General features: G+C 37.9%; 1 protein-coding gene across 4 annotated transcripts in view; it reads left to right on the forward strand.

Annotated features, from left to right (window-relative positions):
• Positions 1-21083, forward strand: part of Mfn1 (mitofusin 1) — a 62850-nt gene extending 41767 nt beyond the window's left edge. For all 4 annotated transcript variants that reach the window (XM_013033690.1, XM_013033693.1, XM_013033691.1 and 1 more), the window contains 4 exons: positions 2432-2584; positions 15241-15437; positions 18277-18411; positions 20417-21083. In XM_013033690.1, coding sequence (XP_012889144.1) covers positions 2432-2584; positions 15241-15437; positions 18277-18411; positions 20417-20495 — 564 coding nt within the window. In that variant the 3' untranslated portion in view covers positions 20496-21083. The remainder of the gene's footprint in view (positions 1-2431; positions 2585-15240; positions 15438-18276; positions 18412-20416) is intronic.
• The last annotated feature ends 1089 nt before the right edge of the window (positions 21084-22172 follow it).

Genomic DNA, 22172 nt, shown 5'->3' on the forward strand with positions numbered 1-22172 from the left:
ACTTCTGGCTTTTTCTGCTTATGTGGTGCTGAGGAATTGAACCCAGGGCCTCATGCATGCAAGGCAAGCACTCTACCACTGAGCCACCTTACCAGCTCCAGTTTAAAGGTTTTTGAAGTCCAACTTACCTGAGATATGCTTGCTTCCTTTGTTATAAAGATTATGCTTTTGATGTGACAACTGTTTTTGTTTTTGTTTTATTGTTATTGTTTTTGTTATTTTACTGTGTTTTTTTTTTAGGGGGGTGCTAGGAATTGAATCCAGCTTCTCACACATGCTGAGCACGTGCTTTACCACTGAGCTATCTTCAACTATTAAAAATAAATAAGATTTTAATTCCTAATAAGAGTTACTGTTATAAATAGACTCTACTACATATATTAAAATTTTTATTATTGTTAATGGTAGTTTGGACTTTGTCATAGAAAATAATATTCAGTGTGGTATATACCTCATCCCCGCACTTGGGAGGCTAATGTAAAGGATTGTGAGTTCAAGCCAGCCTACATTATGTAGACTCCCACCTTAAATAAGTAGGGGTGGAGTGAGGAGGAAGAGAGGAAAGTAATTTTCAGTCCATTTTTAATTGTGTACTTTTGGCATATTCATTATTTGAAGTTTTTTGTTTGTTTGTTTTTTGTATGTGTGTGTTGGTTGTGACAAGGGCTTGAACTGTAGGCCTGGGTGCTGTGTCTCAGCTCTTCAACTCAAGGCTCTACCACTTCAGCCACAGTGCCTCTCCAGTTTTCTGAGTGGGTTATTAGAGATGAGAGTCTCATGGGCTTTCCTGCCTGGGCTGCCTTTGAACTGTGATCCTCAGATCTCTGCCTCCTGAGTAGTTAGGATTACAGGCTTGAAATTTTTTTTTTGTTTTTTGTTTTTTTAACAATAGATTTGCTGCTATAATGCCCAGGAGTGAAATTGCTAGATTATAGGGTAGCTCCATGTTTAATTTTTTGAAGACCCTCCATACTGCTTTCCAGAGTGGTTAAACAAGTTTACATTCCCACCAACAGTATGTTAGAGCTCCCTTTTGGCCACATCCTCACTAGTATCTGTTGTTTGTTTTCTTGATAATGGCCATTCTAACTGGGGTGACGTGGAATCTCACTAATTATTTCAGGGTTGTTTTGGTTTAGGCATTTCCTTTATGGCCTGAGACGTTGAGCATTTCTCCATGTGTCTGTTGGACATTTTTACTTCTTCTAAGAAGACTAGCTCATTAGCCCATTTGCTAATTGGGTTGTTGGTTAATTTTATGAGGGCTTAACTTTTTTAAGTTCTCTGTATATGCTGGATATTAGGCCATTGTCTGGTATATAACTGGCAAATAATTTCTCTCATTCTATAGACATCATCTTAGTTTGTTGGCTATGTCCTTTGTCATGTAAAAACATTTTAGTTGGATTCAGTCCCATATATCAGGTCTACCTTGGATTTGCTGTGCTTCTGGATCTTTATTCAAAAAGTTTCTACCTGTGCCCAGGAACCCTAGTATTTCCCTTACTCTTTCTTGTAGTAGTTTCATGGTTTCAGGTTTTACATTGAGGCCTTTAATCCATTTTTAGTTAATGCTGGTGCAAGGTACAGCACTATTCACCATGGCCAAGATATGGAATCAGTCCAGATGCCCTTTAGTGGACGAATGGATCAAGAAAATGTAGTATAGATACCACATTATTATACCTATTATACCAAATGTAAGGAAATAGAACAACTTGGAAAAAATTAGGTTAAGTGAATAAGTCAGGCCCAGAGAGACCAGGAAGATAGATTTAGTTTATAAATTCATAAGTAAACACATTGGATGGTGTATATATTAACTGAAATATAATACATTGAAGGGAGAGTCTTAGAACGCCAAAATCAATGTTTTGCTAAATAAAACACCAGGGGGGCTGGGAAGGTGGCTCAGTGGTAGAGCGCTTGCCTTGCATGCCCGAGGCCCTGGGTTCGATTCCTCAGCACCACATAAACAAAAAGAAAAAAGCCGGAAGTGGGGCTGTGGCTCTGAGTGCTAGCCTTGAGCTGAAGAGCTGAGGGACAGCGCCCAGGCCCAGAATTCAGGCCCCACGACCGGACCAAAAAAAATAAATAAAACACCAGGAAGTAGGTACTCTAATGGGGTGTGGTGGGATGAGAAGAAAGGAGGAGGGGAATGAAGAGAAGAGGCGGAAAGTGCAACCAAGAATCCAATGTATATCCTACAAAATTAAGAAGAGTATGAGAAAGGGTGGGCAGGGGAGCGGATGGGTGAGATTGTAGAAAGGGTAACATTAATTAAGATATATTGTATTCATAAAGTGCTTTGTTAAATGGCAACTTCTTTGTACAACTACTTAAAGATAAATTAAAACTTTCAAAAGTGATTTTATATAACAGTTTTGTTTGATTGTAATACCCTTTTCTTCCCCCCCTCTCTGCTTCTCAGCTTCCTAGATCTTTAGCTTCAACTCCCACTGCTCCTGCCAATCCAGGAATAGCAGACAATGCAGCACAAGAGGAGCTCATGATCACCTTAATAACAGGATTAGCTTCTCTTACATCTAGAACTTCTGTGGGAATCATAGTTGTTGGAGGAGTGGTAAGAAACATTTTTAGCAAAATTGAACTTATTGCCAAAGTGCTTATTGAAAGATAAAAAGAAAGGTATATTCTGTTTTGAGAATCTATAAAGTAGTATGAAAATTTTAAAGAAAAACTATTAACAAAGAATTTCACAGATCTCTAATCGTAAATGTATACATGTCTGTGTTTAGGAAGGAAACACTGCCAACTATCTGGATATTTTTTATTTGTTGATTTTAGGGCAGTGCTGGGGATTGGACATTGAAAATGCTAATCTGGTACTGTACCATTATAATATGCCCAGCCCTATTTTCTTAACACACATACAAAGGAGTGCTATTATCACGCTTGTACAACAAGGAAAGTCTAGAGGGATAGAAATGGTAGTTTAGTGACAAAGCACATGCCTAGCATGTGTAAGGCCCTTGGTTCATAAGTCTTGTGTCTTGTCTAGCCTTACAGAAAGAAAGGATGTCTGTCTTAAAATATTAACAATAATTTTAATAGTAGTTCTTGTTAAAAATTCTTATATATTTTGGGCTGGGAATGTGGCTTAATGGTAAAGTGCCTGCCTAGCATGCCTGAAGCCCTGGGATCGATTCCTCATTACCATATAAACACAAAAAGCCATAAGTGGCACTGTGGCTCAAGTGGTAGAGTGCTAGCCTTGAGCAAAAGAAGCTCAGGAATAGTGCCCAGGCTCCTTAGTTCAAGCCCCAGGACTGGGGGGTGGGGGGAGCTTAAAAATTCTTAATACTTCAGAATATATAGGAATATATGCAGAAATATATAAGATAAAACAGTTATTTTAAATTGTTATTGTAGCGTTGATATACAGAGGGATTATAGTTATATGAATAAGGTAATGGGTAATGAGTACAATTCTTTTTGAACCATGTCTCCCCCTCTGTCACTCTCTCCCTCCCATCCCCACCCACGAGATACCAGGTTCATTTTCCAAATGGTGTCTAGTGTGTATCACTATTGTGTTTGTTTACCTTTGTTCCACCTTTTATGTGCCCTCCCTTACCCTCCAAATACAAAGTAAGAAACAAGACAAAAGGAAAAGAAAACAAAAACAGCAACAGTGGCAACTAAAAACATGTCTTTTTTTTTCTTGGAGTTTATTTCATAGAATATTATTTTATATGATCATCTATCTGCACATAGCTATTGAACTTTTGTCAACCACTCCTCTGCATATCTTCCCTTGGCTTCAGTGTGTGAAAGTCTATATAATTATCATGTCTCAGTGTGTGTGCATATAAATATATATATTTTTTAATTTAACTTAAAAAATTCTAATCATTTGGGCTGGGAATGTGACTCAGTGGTAGAGTGCTTGCCTTGCATGCATAAGGCCCTGGGTTCAATTCCTCAGCACCACATAAGCAGAAAAAGCCAGAATTGATGCTATGGCTCAAGTGGTAGAGTGCTAGCCTTGAGCTAAAGAGCTGAAGAACAGTGCCCAGGCCCAGAGTTCAGACCCCATGACTGACAAAATATTAAAAATAAAAAATTTAACCATTCAGTGTATTTACTTGTAGCTTTAAAGGCACATTCTAGTTTTACCACATAAGGGAAACACCATGCAGCCTGTTTCTTTGGCTCTGGTTTCCTTTGCTTAATATAATTTTTTCCAAGTCTTTCCATTTCATTATGAATGGTACAATATTATTCTTTCTGATGCATTGGTAGAATTCCATTGTGTCTATATTCTACATTTTCTTGATCTATTCGTCCACTGAGGGACATCTAGGTTGATTCATGTCTTGCCTATGGTAAACAATGCTGCAGTAAATATGGTTGTGCTGGTGGCATTAGTGTGGCCTTGTTTGTGGTCCATTGGATAAATGTCCAGGAGTGGAATTGCTGGGTCATAGGAAAGCTCTATGTTTAGACTTTTAAGGAAACTCCACACTGCTTTCCAGAGTGGTTGAGCAAGTTTCCATTCCCACCAACAGTATAGTAGAGCTCCCTTTTGACCAAATCCTTGCCAGCATTTGTTATTGTTAATTTTTCTGAAAATAGCCATTCTAACTGGAATGAGTTAGAATCTCAATGTTATTTTTGTTTGCGTTTCTTTAATAGCCAGAGATGTTGAACTTCATGTGTCTCTTGGCCATTCTTTTCTCTTCTGCTGAGAAATCTGTCTTCAAGTCTTTAGCCCATTTATTGATTGGATTGTTGAGTTTTTCAAGCTTTGTTTTTGGGGGCTTAATTTTTTGAGCTCTTAAGTATATTTTAGATACGATGACTTTGTCTGATGCATAGATAGTGAAGATTTTCTCTCATTCTGTAGGCTTTCTAGTTATCTCTGCTAGTTTTGCCCTTTGTCACACAGAAGCTCTTCAGTTTGATACAGTCCTATTTATCCAGTCTTTCCTTGATTTATTGTGATTCTGAATCTTTATTTAGGAAATTTTGACCCATTACTAGAAGGCCTAAAGTTTCCTCTACCCCTTCCTGTAATATTTTCACAGTATCTGGCCTTACATTGTCTTCTTTGATCCATTTAGGGTTGATTCTGGTTCAGGTGATATATGAATATCTAGCTTCAATTTTGTGCACATAGCCAATTTTGCCTTCACCATTTGAAGAGGCTTTCTTCCAACCTGTGTTTTTGGCTCCCTTATCAAATATTAGGTGGCTATGTGTTTGTGGGCTTATTTCTGGGTCTTCTATTGTGTTTCATTTGTCCTCAGGTCTATTCTTTTTTTTTAAATACGTTATTTATTGTAAAAATAGTGTACAGAGAGGTTATAGTTACATGAGTAAGGTAATGAGTGCATTTCCTATAGAGCATTGTTACCTCCTTCTTTGTTTCTCCATTACCATCCCTTCCTTCCCCACCTCTCCAACTCCTCCCTCCCTTACCCCCCCCCCACCAAGTTGTAAAGTTCATACATCTCATTGTTACAATGGGTCATCCTGTATCCCTATCTAAGCATTTTGTTTTTATCCTTCCCCTCCCCAAATTAGAAAAGTGTGTATACAAGATACAGGGCACCAGAATCAAATACAGTGAAAACAGGGGTTAAACCATGGGGGAAGAACATGCAAAAGAAACAAAAAAAGCACATAGTACATTATAAATACGTTAAAAACAATAGCAAGAAATAAAAACACTTACATCCCTGTCTTGGGGTTCATTTCACTTAACATCATCTTATATGGTCATATGTACATAGCGTTTGACCTTTTCTGCTTGTCTCCGGCCTATTCTTATGCCAGTACCAAGCTGTTTCTATTATACTATTGCTTTGTAATAAAGCTAGAAGTTTGGTATTGATATTCCTCCAGCATTATTCTTCATACTAAGGATTGTTTTTGATATTCTGGGTCTTTTATTATTCTATATGAATTTTTGGATTGATTTCTTTTCTTTTTTTTTTTTAGATGTAATTTTGGAGTCTTTATTACAGTTTGCAGGCTGCTCACAGCCACTTGTTACAAAGGCCTGGAGCCCTCAAATACACTTAACACAGTTAGGAGACAGGTCAGAGAGGAAAGAAAAGAACAAAAACAATACCAACAAACCAAATCAGCTCTCCATCAGAACTGAATTGGGAGGCCATGATGACTAGAGATAAGCCAGGAGACAGGACAAAGGACAGGATCACAGAGACACAATGGCATGGCAGCATAGCATCCTGGCACCTATGCTGTTCCAGGCCTAAATAGGGTCAGGGTAGGGGGACAGAGACACAGGACACTTCCAGTCTTTTGCCAGGAGCACTTTACAATTTTTTTTTTTTTTTGTCCTGGGGCCTGAACTCTGGGCCTGGGTACTGTCCCTCAGTTCTTCAGCTCAACGTGAGTGCCCTACAGCTTGAGCCATAGCGCTACTTTCAACTTTTTCTCTCATATATGGTGCTGAGGAATTTGAGCCCAAGGCCTCATGCATGCAAAGCAAGCACTCTGCCACTGCACCACCTAACATTAACTAGTTGTTTTGAACCAGGTCTTCAGCTGCCTGCACATTCCCAACTGCTTCTTTGCAGAAGGGAACACAGCACATAGGCAGGCTCTGAGTTTCCCCATAGAGACACAAGACCAAACATAACAAAAAACTCAAGACCAGGACAAATACAGAAAAAAGCTGGTTGAGGTGAGGCAAACCCCAACACAACCATATCCAGAATTCTTGTATGTGGGAGCATTCTTGGTGGGACTTGATCACCAGATCATCCCATCAGAGGCTGCAGAACTCTCCACAGCTCAAGAGTCTGCTGAGTGAGCCACTCCCAATCAGCTCCACCAGAACCTCCCAACCCCATCAGCATGAGAGGAAGAAGAGCCAGTTACTGAGCACATCTGCTCCCCTATCCTCTTCAATTTCCAGATGGACTGGCCCTCAGGTTTCAGAAAAACATAAACATAAGCAGGAGAGAGAAAGAGACTTACTTCCGGAAGCTTTCTAAGTGACTCCAAAAAGATGTTTGGATGGCATGTCCAGCATCAACGAGCAGGTAACCTTAGAGTGGTGGAAAGATCACAGGGCCCTGGAACTTCTCAAGGGGCATGCTTCCTCTGTAGAGGTTTCTGTCCCCTGATAGCTGGTCCACCAAGGCCATTGGCCAGTAGCTTCAAGGAACGTAGATGCCCTGGACGTGCCCCCGTCTGTTGTAAGGTGAATTATCTCAGAGGCCACATTTAGGTAAATGGAATTTTGGAGTCTTTATACACAGTTAGCAGGATGCGCGCAACCAGTTTTTCCAAAAGCCTACAGCCCCCAAATACACTTAACACAGTTAGGAAACAGGCCAGAGAAGAAAGAACAAAAACAGTACCAACAAACCAAATCAGACAATGGAGCTGAATTGGTATGCCATGATGATCGGAGATGAGACAGGAGACAGGACAGAGTACAGGATCACAGAGACACACATGGCATGGCAGCATGGTGTCTGATTTCTTTATTTCTTTGAAGAAAGTTGTTGGGATTTTGATGGATATTGCATTAATTTGTATGTTGCTCTGGGCAGAACTGCCACTTAGACTGTTAATTCTCTCCAACCAGGAGCATGGGAAGTTTTCCATTTCCTTAAGTCTACTTCAATTTTGTTTTTTTTTTTTTTTTAAGTTTTCATAATAGAAGTCCTTCAGATCTTTGGTTAAGTAATTTCTATGGGTTTTTATTTTTTATTGTTGTTGTTGTTTTCTGCCAGTCCTGGGGCTTGAACTCAGGGCCTGGGCACTATCCCCAAGCTTCTTTTGCTTTGGCACTACCACTTGAGCAACAGCACCACTTCCGGCATTTTCTGTTTATGTGGTACTATGGAATCAAACCTAGGGCTTCATGCATGCTAGGCCAAACACTCAACCACTAAACAATATTCCCATCTCCCCTCTAATTTTTTGAGGCTATTACAAATGGAGTTGTTCTAATTTCAGTATTACTCTTCTCATTGTTGGCATACAAGAAGGGTTTTTTGGTTTTGGGTTTTTTTTGGGGGGGGTCCAGTCATGGGGCCTGAACTCTGGGCCTGGGCCCTGTCCCTCAGCTCTTAAGCTCAAGGCTAGCACTCTACCACTTTGAGCCACAGCGCCACTTCAGGCTTTTTTCATTTTGCTTATGCGGTGCTGAGGAATCGAACCCAGGGCCTCAGGCATGCAAGGCAAGCACTCTACCACTGAGCCACCTTCCCAGCCCCACAAGAAGGTTTTTGTGGGGTGATTTTATACCTAGCTACTTTGTTAAAGTTTCTAATCAACTCAAGTAGCTTTGGTTAGAAATCTATAGGGTTCTATAAATTCAGGATTGTGTTCTATATAAAGAGGGATAGCTTTCCTTCTTTATTTGGATCCCCTTTATGTGTTTCTCTTGCCTTATGGTGTTGCTAGGAATTCCAGCACTATGTTGAAGAGGAATTGAAGAGAAATGGAGACAGTGGCATTCTTGTCTTGTTCATGATTTTAGAGGGAATGCTTTTTTTTTTTTAAGAGGGAATGCTTTTAACATTTCCCTATTAAGTATAATGCTGGCTGTAGGTTTGCCATATACAGCCTTTATTATATTGAGGAACATTCCATGGATCCTGAGCTTCTCCAGAGTTTTTATCATAAAGAGGTGTTGGATCTTGTCAGATGGTTTTTCTGCATCTGTTTAGATGATAATGTGGTTCTTGTCCTAGCTTCTGTTGAATTATATTAATTGACTTGCATGTATTGAACCAGCTTTGCCAACCCTGGAATGAATCCCATTGGATCATGGTGTATGATTTTTTTTGGTTAGTTGTTGAATTCTGTTGGTCAGAATGTTATTGAGAAGTTTTTTTGTTTCTTTATGATTTTGCTTTAGAGTCTTTTTTTTTGTTGCAGTTACATAAATCAGGTAATGAGTACATTGCTTTTTTTAAAATTTAATTTTATTGTCAAGGTGATATACAGAGGGGTTACAATTACCTATATAAGGTGAGTGAGTACATTTCTTGTTGAACTTGTTAACCCCTCTCTCATTTTTTCTCCCACTTTCCCTCCCACTACCCTACCCCCAGTTTTACGGTTCATTTCCAACATATTGACTTAGGAGTACCGCTTTGCATTGGTTCACCCTTTGTCCTTTGTCTCACCATTTTGTTGTTCCCCTTACCTTGCCTAATTCATATAAACTTATATAATACCCAGGGTACCAAAATAAAAAACAGTGACAACAGGGGATAAACCATAGGGGGAAAAAAGGCACAAAGGAAAAAGGAAATTACAGAGCACATTTAAAATGACAACAAAGTAAAACCTCTTGTTTCCATATCTTGGAATTCATTTTGCTAAGCATCATCTTACATAGTCATATATACACAGCTATTGAGCCATTCTGCTCATGTGCTAGAACTATCCTAGACAAATGAGAGAAACCATGAGAAGTGAGTTGGGTCTATGGTTCTCATTCTTTGATGAGTCCCTAAATGATTTTGGGTTGAAAGTCATGCTGGCTTCACAGAATTAGTTTCTTACTTCATTGAAGAATTTGAGGACTGTGGGAGTTCTCCTTTGAAGATTCTCTGCCAGTATCATATTCTTAGAAGACCTCACAGAATTTGGCTGTGAATCCATCTGGTCCTGAGCTTTTCTTGAATGGGAGGTCCTTTATTACCTTTTCAATTTCATTACTTGTTACTGGTCTATGTACTTTAGTTAAATTCTCTTGGTTCAGTTTATATTCTCTAAGAATGCTTCCATTTCTCCCAAATTCTCAAATTTATTGGCATAGATGTTTTCAGTGTATTCTCTAATAAAATTCTGACTCTTGCATATTTCTGTTGTGATGTTCCCAGTTTTATACCTAATTTTATCAAATTGGTTGTGTTCAATTTTTTTTAGTCAAATTTACTAAGGGTCTATTAATTTTGTTAATTTTTTCAAAGAACCAGCTTTTTGTTCATTTTTAAAATTCTTTCTGTGGTTTTTAAATTCTCTAATTTATTTCTGATTTAATTTAATTTTTATTATTTGTTTCCATCTATTGATTTGGAGTTTGGCCTATTCCTGTTTTTCAAGGAGCATGAGGTGTATCATTAAAGTGTGTTTTCTCCAATTTCTTTTTCTTTTTTTTTTTGGTCCGGTCGTGGGGCCTGAACTCTGGGCCTGGGTGCTATCCCTCAGCTCTTCAGCTCATGGCTAGTGCTCTACCACTTGAGCCACAGTGCTACTTCCGGCTTTTTTTCTTTTTGCTTATGTGGTGCTGGGGAATCGAACCTAGGGCCTCATGCATGCAAGGCAAGCGCTCTACCACTGAGCCACCTTCCCAGCCCTTCCAATTTCTTGATGTAGGCACTAAGAGCTATAAATTTTCTTGAGTACTGACTGTCCCAGTGGAGCTGGTATTTGTGTATTCATTTTTATTGAATTACATGAGCGTTTGAATTTCCCTTATAATCTCCCACTCATCATTCAGCAATGTGTTGTGTGTTGTTCAGTCTCCATGAGCTAGTTTTCTGTGATGTTTTTTGCTGTTGAGATCTAATTTTATTTGGTTGTGGTCTGATAGGATACAAAAGATAATTTCCATTTTTTAAAATTTGCATAGATTGCTTTGTAACCTAACATATGGACTATTTTGGATCATATGCCATGGGCTGCTGAGAAGAATGTATATTCTGATGCAGTTGGGTGAAATAGTCTGTAGATTGTTAAATCTGTTTTTGTTTTTTTTAAATTAAATCTGTTAAATCTACTTGGTTGATGTAGTTATTTAGGACTGAGGTTTCTTTGCCGAGTTTTTGCCTAGATGATCTATCCAGAGGTAATGATGTATTTTGATCTGTGTGTATTTTTGGGGGGGGGGAGGGGTCCAGTCGTGGGGCCTGAACTCTGGGCTTGGTCGCTGTCCTTCAGCTCAAGGCTATCGCTCTACCCACTTGAGCCACAGCACCACTTGCGGCTTTTTTCTTTTTGCTTATGTGGTGCTGAGGAATCCAACCCAGGGCCTTATGCATGTAAGGCAAGCGCTCTACCACTGAGCCACCTTCCCTGCCCATCTGTGTGTATTTTTAAGTCAAGTAGTATGTGTTTGATGAAGTTGGGTGCTCCAACATTTGGTGCATAGATATTTAGAATTGTCATATCCTCCTGTAGTAAAGTTATTAGTATGTAATGACCTTGTTTTTCTCTTTACTGACTTTATTTTAGCTTATATTGATTGTTGCTCCAGCCTGGGGCCATTTGCTTGAAAGATTTTTATTGCAACCTTTCACTTTGAGAATGTGTGTCTTGTAAACAACAGATGAATGATTCTTGCATTTTGATCCAAGTAGTCACTCTGTGTCTTTTAATTGGAGAGTTATTTCCTTTGATATTGAGAGTTAGGACTGATAATGCCGGCCATGTTATCTCCCTTCTTGAGGACTCTGCCTCCTCTATTCTTATTTATCTGGTTCTCTGGTAAGGAGATAAAGAGATTTTTCTCTGACAATATCATATTCTTGTTGGTTTTCTGTATGAAACTGTATTTTTGGAGTGCTAGTTTGGTAGATATAGTGTTTCAATTTTTCTTTATTATGGAATATTTTAATTTTTCCTTTGGTTATGAAAGGGAGCTTTTCTGGGTGTAGTATTATGGGTTGGTAATTATTTCACTTGAGGGTTTGGAGTGCTTCATGCCAGGCTCTTTTTGCTTTCATGGTCTTGGCTGATAAGTGTGTGGTTATTTGGACTGGTTTTCCTTATGATTATAAGTAATCAATCTTTTTTCTCTCTGACAGCTTTTAGGATCTTTCCTTGGTCTCTGTTGATTCTCTGTGTATTATAATGTGGTGTTCGGATGTTCTGTTATGATCTGACCTACTGGGTGTCCTAAATGCTTCTTGTATCTGAATGGGACTTTCTTTTTGGATATTTGAGACATTCTCTGCTAGGATTTTGTGAAATGTTTCCTATCCCTTTAACTATCTCCTTTTCCCCTTCTTGGATACCTGTCAGTCTCAAATTCAGTCTTCGAATTGAGTCCTGTAGTTCCTGTAGGCTTCTTTCTTGTTTCTTGGATTTGTTCTATAAAATAACCTCCTGTCTGAATTTGATCTACTCTGTTTCCAACTCTGAGGCTCTTATCTTCTGCTTTGTCTGTTCAGCCACAGAGTCTTATCACTTTACTGTTTAATTCTATGCTTCCTGTTTCATCATTTCTTAGGGCTTCTACCTCTTCTTTTAAAAGGTTTGTTTTAGCTAGATCATTTCTGAGGGCTTGTACCTCTTCTTTTAAAATTGTTTGTTTTACCTAGATCCGGATGGCTCACGCCTCTAATCCTAGCTACTCAGGAGGCTGAGATCTCAGGATCGCAGTTCAAAGCCAGCAGGGAAGGAAAGTCCTTGAGACTCTTATCTTCAGTTAACCACCAGAAAACTGGAAGTGACACTTTGCTTGTTAGGTTTTTAAAAAGAGGTAGGCGAGTAAGAACCATGCACATGGTATTCAGGTAAGGGGCACCAGGCCACGATGGCCTCCACGCGGCTGGCAAAGACCTGGGAAAGAGATGGGAAAGAGAGAGCTGGGAAAGAGAAGAGAGAGCTGGGAAAGAGGGTGTCTGGGCCTAAACTAAGTCACATTTTAGGATTTCTAAAGATCTCCTTATATCACTGATTTGTATGTTTGTATTTTCTTTCATCTCCTTTAACTGGGTGGCTGCATTTTCATTGGACTCCTTTGTCATCTCTTGGATGTAATTTAGTTTCTTGTTCATGTTCTTTATGAATTTTTCTATTATTCTTTGGTCAGTCTCATGCTTATGATTGTCTTATATATGTTTTCAAACTTTTCATGAATTTATCAGCAATGATTTTAGTGCATTTTATGAAGTGTCTTCTAGGTCTCTGTTTCCCTCTGTTGTCTGGTTGTTTTCTGTGATCATTGTATTTCCTTGGATTTTCATATTTCTAGTATTTCTGTGATGTGTTCTACCCATTTGAAGACCCTTTTGGTTTTATATTTGGGGATTCTGTGTTCTTCTAAACTATTTCTTGTTTTCTTGGTTGACTAGGAAGCTTTGCTGAGATTCATTTAGCTGGGTTAGAGCTTGTAGGGATCAATCAGTAGAGATGTAGAGTTTAGTTGAGCTGTGGAATTGTACAATATAAGGTTATTGTATTGTGTAAGGTTAGGATAATGAGGAGTAGTTTTCAGGGATGTATATGAGAGGGGTACAGTTTATAGAGGAGTTAAAGGAGAAAAGGAGGCAAGGACAGGGAATGAATGTGATGGAGGATATAAATGAGGGAGAAGAAGGAAGAGGAAAAGAAAAAATAATAAAGAAAAAAAACAACCTTGTATTCCATATTGAAGGAGTCAAAGAAATTAAGCTCCCTGAGAAGTTAAGCTCACTGAACCTAATGCTATCTTCTCTAAAAAGCCTAAGATAATAGTTGTCTCCTATCAAATTATAGCTCTAATTTTGAAGACAGAAAGGTGATATAAAGAATAGTAGAGGAAGGGAAAAAACAAATAATTTAAATAGGGATACAGGTGTACCCATTGCAACAACAACAAAAAAGAGATGAACAAGAGTTGTTGAAAAATGAACTTTGGCACAGGGACGGGGGGAGGGAGATAGGAAGGGAGGGTAAGGGGAAACAAAGGAGGAGGCAGCAATGCTTGATAAGAAATGTACTCATTACCTTGCTCATGTAATTGTAACCCCTCTGTATGGTATTTTCACAATAAAAATAATTTTAAAAAGAAGAGTAGAATATTATATGTGTATATATTACAAATTGCACAAATACATATCAGATCATTCTAACAGTAGACCCAGAACAATCAACCCGGAGATTGATGTTCTCTAAAAATTGAGCGAGAGAGAGAGAGAGAGAAACAGAGAGAGAGAGAGAGAGAGAGAAAACAAAAAGAGGCTCACTGCTCAGTGTGTCCAAGATCAGGGCTGTTCTGTACTGCAGTTTCTATGGGAATGGCCTGAGTTAGGACTACTTTAGAGGAAGAGCCTCAGTTTAGAGTTGTAATTTGAATGTAGATGCTATTATTCCCATCAGAGATGCTGAGTTCAGTGGTGTAATGGTTTTCAGCTGTCTTTGCTGTTTGGCAGCGGGTCCTGGTGTTTTCCCAGTTGTCTCCCTGGCTGCCTGCCTCTCTGTGGGGCGTTGCTATGCACCACAGGAAATTTTGGGGAGATTTGGGAGTTGTAGTTGCAGGGGTGGGGTTGTGTCCCAGCAGTCTTTCTGGGGTAGCAGCTGGAGGTATGGGAAAATAGGTTTTGCACTCTTAAAATATATTCCCTTTGTCTCAGACTGGGGATCTGGTCCAGGGCACTTTGAGTCACCACAGGGAGCTGGCCTGGTCTCCCTAGGGAGTAGTCCCCAGTGAGGTACTCTCAGCCTCTGGAGCCAATGTTGAGCCAGATGTGGTGGTCTCAGACTCCTCTTCCTGGTATTTCCCCCGGTCTGGCGATTCAAGTGTGTGCTTTCCTCCCTGTGCTGTGGCTGCTAAGGCAGAGCCACTCAGCAGAAGTCTGCACATTGATTCTGACATCTTTGCTGATTTCTCTTCTTGTGTTTCCACGGTGAGATTTCTTCTGTCTTAGAGAGATCTCTGTTTAAAGATTGGTGTGAATCTCTTGAAATGACGTATATGCTGGTATCCTAAATCTCTGGTCAGAGACACCTAGGGAGTTTACAGGTGACGGTGCCACCATTGTCCCAAAGTTCAAAACACAGTTTAGGATTTCAAAAACTTTTGAAAACATTTTTTATCACTTTTTCCAGATGCATTGACTCAACTTAGGAAATTCGACAGCTTATGACAGTTTATCTGATATTTATGTGCTGATCCTTTTCTTCCTACTTGAGTTACAGTAATTTCAGATTTTCTCATGTAGATATATGTTTGTCTTTTAAAAGTTTTTGTTTATGTGGTATCAAGGAATGAACCCAGGGCCTCATGCATGCTAAGCAAGCACTCTACCACTAAGTCACTGCCCCCTGTAGAGTAATACCTCCACCCCCCACTAGTCCTACGGCTCAAACTCTTTGGGCTTAGGTACTGGTCCTGTGCTCTTTTTTGCCCAAGGTTAGTGCTTCACCGTTTGAGCCGTGGCACCACTTTCATCTGTGTTTTTAGAAAGTAGGTTAGATTCTCAAAGATCTATAGGGAGCCAAATGCCTTTTAATATATTCTCTCTGGTAGCAGTTTACTTTCTTAGAATAAGCTGTGACTTTATTTTACAGATTTGGAAAACTATAGGCTGGAAACTCATATCTGTTTCACTAAGCATGTATGGAGCTTTGTATCTTTATGAGAGGCTGACATGGACTACCCGTGCCAAGGAGAGAGCCTTTAAACAGCAGTTTGTGAACTATGCAACTGAAAAACTACAGATGATAGTTAGCTTCACCAGTGCAAACTGCAGCCACCAAGTACAGCAGTAAGTTCAAAGATGGATCTTTCATGTCACTAATGTATGACATACATAAATACACACACACACATATGTATATACATTTGTGGTTACCACTAAGGTGAAAGATGAAACAATGTCAAACTTTAACTTCTTCCTCTCCTCCTCTCAATCACCATTGTCCCCATTCTTCTAATAAATTAATTGAAATATTTGGAAATATGTATACAGAAATTCCTGCAAATTATGAAAAATTTCCAAAAGGTATTTCTTCAGCAGACTATTCTAAGTTTATGTTTTTATTGTTAAGATATTGTGTTTCTTCGTTATGAAGATTGAATTCATAGCCTTTACTCACTGAGCTTTGTGGTAAGGAGGCTCCTGATTCAGTACCATACATTTACAATTTGCTTTTACTCTCACAGTTTAAGCTTTTGCTTAAGTCTAAAGGTATTATTTTTTTAGCTACCAACTTTTACACATCTTAAATGTTTCATTGATAAAAATATATTAAACTCCACTAAAGTCAAGGCTCCATAACATTCTATATTTAGATACAGTTGAAAGCAGAATTAAAAGACTTAAGATAAATGTAATTTAATGAAAGAGATTACATGTACACAGTCACACAATATGAAACAAAAGTGATAATAAAAAAGTGTTGACAGATGGATTTCAAGCATTTATTAAAGCTTGAAGGCATTCATACAGAAGAGGTGAAACAAGCACAATAGGAAAACCAGAGAAAATAGCAGAATCCAAATATGAGGCAGGAAAGAAAGTAATGTGTTCGAAAACATAAAGGGAAAATTTCAGAGGTATATGTTTATGTGAGTGTAAGCCTAACACTAGGACAAGGCCCTATCGGTAGTACAAAGATTAGAGGTTAGGGAACCTGAAAGCGATGCCATCAATACCTTTAATCTAGAATAAATAACTTTGCAGTGGGAAATAAAAACTAAGGCGATAGGAACTGTAAGACAAACTGCTTTAGACATATCAGAACTTTAACACAGTTAAAACTGTAGAGGTCTAGAGTAACATGGAGACCATAGATTTGAGGAACAAATTCCTCAAATTTCTAAACTCCTATTTTATAGGATAGCTTTAATTTTATTAAGAAATGTATTTTCTGTAATGAGATTCCTGAGCTGTGCACCAGTGCCTCATCCCTGTAATTCTAGCTCCTAAGAAGGCTGACATTTCTTCAAATGTTCAAGGTTCAAAGCCAGCCTACACAGAAAAAGTCTTGAGACTCTGTCTCCAATTAATCAGTAAAATGACTGGAGGTGTGGCTCAAGTGGTAGAGTACCAGCTAAATGAGAATATGAGGCCCTGAGTTTAAGACCTAGTACCAACACAATAAAAGGGAATTTTAAAAAAAGATACTTGAATCTCTAAAAGAAAACACTTGCAGCTTATATAAGTAAAAACAATATAAATGTTGCTTTCTTTCTTTCTTTTTTTACCAGTCCTGGGGCTTGAACTCAGGGCCTGGGCACTGTGCCTGAGCTTCTTTTGCTCAAGGCTAGCACTCTACTACTTGAGCTACAGCACCACTTTCAGCTTTTTCTGGTTATGTGGTTCTGAGTTATCGAACCCAGGGCTTCATGCATGGTAGGCAATCACTCTACCACTAAGCCACATTCCCAGACTCTTTTTTTTAATCATCAAGCATTGTCTCCTATGTGGTAAATTAGTAAAAGGAGATATAGAAAATAGAGATTTGAAAATAGGTTGATCTTCTTTTTTAAAAAAAAATAAGTTTTTTATTGTGAAAACACTGTACAGAGGGGTTACAGTTACATGAGCAAGGTAATGAGTACATTTCTCATTTTTTTAGAAGATTTTACAATCTAATATAGGCAACCTCAAATAATTAAACTAGATAAATTTTAATGATAAAATATTAAAAGGATGAAACATGTTTTATTTATCATCTTGGGACTTGGGTGGAGAAAAGAGCCAGGAGGAAGACACATAGGAAGATATTGCAGAGAAAAGCATGTTCGTTCTAGAGATGCACATATTCCAGAACTGGCACTAGCTTTTTGTTTTGGGTTTTTTTTTTTTGTTAGTCATGGGGAATGAACTCTGGGCCTGAGTGCTGTCTCTCAGCACTTCAGCTCAAGGCTAGCAGTCTACCACTTGAGCTACAGCGCCACTTCCAGTTTTCTGGTAGTTTATTGGAGATAAGAGTTTCACAGCCTTTCCTACCCAGGCTGGCTTTGAACCACAATCCTCAGATCTCAACCTCCTAAGTAGCTAGGATTACAGGCGTGAGCCACCAGTGCCAGCCTGGCATTAGTTTTAAAGAATAAATATTGTACTTACCAAGGCCAGTATATTAGCAGTCATAGAACCTTTGGTTATGGAAACATGATTAACTTAGCCTACTTCACAAAAATACATAGGGTGTTTTTCATTTCTGTTAACAATTTATTATTTTTATTAATCAAAAGAGTAAGGTTTCTTACTTCTTTTTGAAGAATATACCCATCTTCTGCCTTTTTATTGCATACTTATATTTACTACCATATAGCAAAGGTTATATTTCTTCTTGAACTTTTGTCATTAGGCCACATGAAACGAAGCATATAACTTATATTAAGTTTCCAGATGCTATGAATTCCCTCCTATCATAGCAGTGGTTCTTGATCCTTTATGATTTAGATTTTCTTTAAACTTTTCTCCTTTGTTTAAAAAATTTTTTGTTTTAGAGATGGTCTTGCTATTATCTTTCTCTGGGCTGTCCTCAAATTCGAGTCCTGCCTGGGTCTTCACATCATGCCCAACTTGCTTTTCTCTTTATAAAAGCTTTACATTGAAGTTTCACAACTGCTAATCATTTTCTTTTTAATTTAAGAGAAATGGCCACTACTTTTGCCCGCCTGTGCCAACAAGTTGATATTACCCAAAGACATCTGGAAGAAGAAATTGCAAGATTATCCAAAGAAATAGATCAGTTGGAAAAAATACAAAACAATTCAAAGTACTTAAGGTATTTAAACCTTTTCTTTCTCAATAACATGAACATTTACTAGTCTCAACCAAAACATAATTATATAAATCAACAAGTGAATCTTTTAGCTATTTCACATTTAAGAGCTTTCATAATTTCCTATTTTGTAATTTCAGCATAGTGAAAGCTAATTTGAACAGAAGAATGAATTTTAACTAAAGGGAATTTTATATCTCTAAACTTGTTGGACTAAATTAGTTTCTTTTCAGAATAGAAGTTCTATAGTTAAAAGTGAGTTTTTAGTCCTGCGTAGCCAGGACAATTGGGAACTATTGAATATGTGTAAATATGAAGCAATGAAAATAAATAAGATTCCCTGACACAGTAGGAACTTGTAGCTTAATTATTTATTAAGGATTTTTTTGGAACCTAGTAAAGTATGCTCTGAGGGACAAAACTAGAAATAGCACTCTTAGAGCCATTCTTGGCATTTCCTTTTACTTTTTGTACCTGTTTGCTTGGGAAAAATAAGCATTATTGCCGGGCGCCAGTGGCTCACACCTGTAATCCTAGCTATTGAGCAGGCTAAGATCTGAGGATCATGGTTCAAAGGCAGCCAGGCAGAAAAGTCTGTGAGATTCTTATCTCCAATTAACCACTAGAAAACCAGAAGTGGCGCTGTGGCTCAAGCAGTAGAGCGCTGGCCTTGAGCTGAAGAATGCAGGCATAGCGCCCAAGCCCAGAGTTCAAGCCCCATGACCTACAAAAAAAAAAGCATTATCTAACATATTAATTTATATTTAGATACACAAATACTATTGTATTATAATTACCTTTAGTATCAGTATAGTTGTAGCATGCTGTGCAAGTTTTTAACCTAGAAGTAATAGGCTATGCCATATAATTTAGGTGTGTGTGTAGTAGGTTATAATAATCATGATATTCATGCAAGGATGAAATCAGCACGTTTCATAGAAGACATTCATCAAGTGAGGCATGACTATATTTATAGTTGCCAGTATTACTACATTAAGTTAAGCCACTTGTGTAGAATTTTAATGTTCTAAGGCTTTAAAAGCATTGCCTGAAGAAATATATTCAGTGAAGTTCATAGCATATGTACAGTTAACATGTGACCCAACCTTATATGTGCAGAAACAAAACAATACCTCCTCCCCTCCAAAATGAGCAAGAGAAAACAAGTCAACATACACTCAGTGAGTCATGCTCCAGCATAGATTTAGAATGGGAAACACACATCTGTCTGTTACTTTTACTTGTTCTCTTCATGGCAACTTGACTGCATCAAATATGATTTTAGTGTTGAAATGTATTTGGGAGGAGTCTTTTAACTCACATTATTCTACACAAGGAACAGGAAATGTTCTTTCTGTACTCCATTTCTCCCTTCTTTAGCCTTGTTATACAAAAATTAGTCCTCGTTAAAACTATTAGTAAAGTATTTTTGGTATATGAATACCTTTTAGCATCTACTAAAATGACATATTCAGTTCATATGCTTTATGTGACGTAAGTCTTCAAAGACATTCATGACTGTATGACTTAAGATATGATCCCATGTAAAGTATGACTCCACTGTATATTTTTTCTTTTTTCTTTATGTTTTTGTCTTTTTACTGCACACCTAAAATACCATATACAGTGAATACTCGGAAAAGGATTGGTAATAGATATATTTGTTCAAAAAGTTGTAGTAGCTAACCAGTGAGGTTTTTTTTTTGTTTTTTTGTTTTGTTTTGGGTCTGGTCATGGGGCCTGAACTCTGGGCCTGGGCGCTGTTCCTCAGCTCTTTAGCTCAAGGCTAGCGCTCTACCACTTGAGCCACAGCGCCACTTCCAGTTTTTTTTTTCTGCTTATGTAGTGCTGAGGAATCGAACCCAGGGCCTCATGCATGCAAGGCAAGTGTTCTACCACTGAGCCACCTTCTTAGCCCCAACTAGTGAGTTTTTAAGAATGGTAAAAATGCATTTTTAATTGATCTTTATTTTAACCAAATTGACTGATACTTTTTCTTTTAAATTAGAAACAAAGCTGTTCAACTTGAAAATGAGCTGGAAAATTTTACTAAGCAGTTTCTACATTCATGCAATGAAGAATCTTAATAGAAGAAATTGTTTGGTGACTATCCTAAGAGGAAACAAGACTAGAAGATTGAGGAAGTTTTGGGGATTTTTGTGTTTGTTTTTTTTTTGAATGAAGTAATCAGTATGGATTATACTAACCAAATAGCAAATCTCTGTATAGATTTTAGTAATGATCTCAGAGTGTTTGCACATTTTCAGAGGTGTTATATGTTCTTAGTTTTAATTTGGGACAAAAACTAAATTGTTTGTGTTAAATGATTAATTAGTTAAAGGCAACAGAACCAACTATGTGACCCCTGAGGGGTGGGTCCTTGAGCTCTTAGTTAGGGCTTTGTTTTTGATTCTGAAAAACTCTGCTTCCTGGCATCCAGGAGTTAGAGAATCATCTTTTCATCTTCTCAAAACTAGTTTTTGATGCCTTCTTTAATGGAAATAGGAAGTTTCTTATGTATTACAAGTTGCATTGCTCTAACCACCAGGGAGTGTAGAATGTTCTTTAGTGTACTATTTATACAAGTTACAAGCACTTTGCCATCATGGCAAGTATGTAAACCCCTAATATGCTGTTTTTAGCCTTTTATTCCCATTAAAACTGATGTAACACAGTATATTGGGGTGTTTTGTTGTTTGTTTCAAATACATAATATCTGGATCTAAAGTTTCTTGATTTATTTCTCCCAGCCAGGTGCTAACGAAGCCCTAACCTGCTTGGCTATAGACATCTTTATCTACTTCTTAAGAAATACTTTGATTTTGCAATAGTTACAAGTCCAGGAAAAAAAAAACTTAAAAAATATCGGTTTAAGTATGTGAAGTGATGAACATAGCCAAAGATAAGTCTGCATTTTTTGAGAGTAATCATAATATTTAGAAGCTGTTCTTCAGAGGGCCTTCTGACTATAGATACTACTAGATAGTGCCCCCTACTCCACCCCCTCTCCCCATGAGACTTCTACTTTTACTTAAATATTTGCCCAGGACTTCATTATTACTGTAGTTTTTACTTTAATGAAATGTTTATGGGTTTGAGTATCATATCTGCTTCTGTATAAAAACAAAGATGGAAATATTTTTTTAATTACCTAATTCTCAGACCTTGCTATAAAAATAAAGGACCACCAATCTGCATCACCTAAATGCTTGTTTAAAATGCAAAATACCAGGGAGTAAGTGTATTTGGCTAGTTTATAACTCTTTTTCATGGGAGGAACAAAATTATATGCTTTTCTTTTTTAATAGTATTTTTCTGTCTTTATGCTCCTGAATGCTAGTTGGTTTTTCACAGTAGATTCTCCTCTTTTTCAAGGTATTTGAAGACAAATGTATTGTTCAGGCCATAGAAGCCTTTCAAAAGTACTTAAATTTTTATGCAAATCAGATAGAATGTAATATTCAATTTTAAATATATATGACTATTTAATTTTTATTGCCAGTTTATAACAGTGGTTCTCAAAGCTTGGTCCCTAGATTACTTTCAAACCTGTAAGAAATGCAGATTCAGACCTATGGAATCAGATAAACCAGATTTGGGATGATGCCAGTTTTTTTGTGTGCTTTTATGGTTATTTGGGGGGTTTAAGGGGCTGCTACTGAGGATTGAATTCAACAGGCTGGAGCTCTCACTTGCTTTTGTTCCAGGTGGGTGCTGTACCACTTGAGCTACACTTTCTCTTCCAGCTTTTTTTTTTTTTTTTG

Source organism: Dipodomys ordii, unplaced genomic scaffold (assembly GCF_000151885.1).
Source record: "Dipodomys ordii isolate 6190 unplaced genomic scaffold, Dord_2.0 Scaffold175, whole genome shotgun sequence".
Classification (NCBI taxonomy): domain Eukaryota; kingdom Metazoa; phylum Chordata; class Mammalia; order Rodentia; family Heteromyidae; genus Dipodomys; species Dipodomys ordii.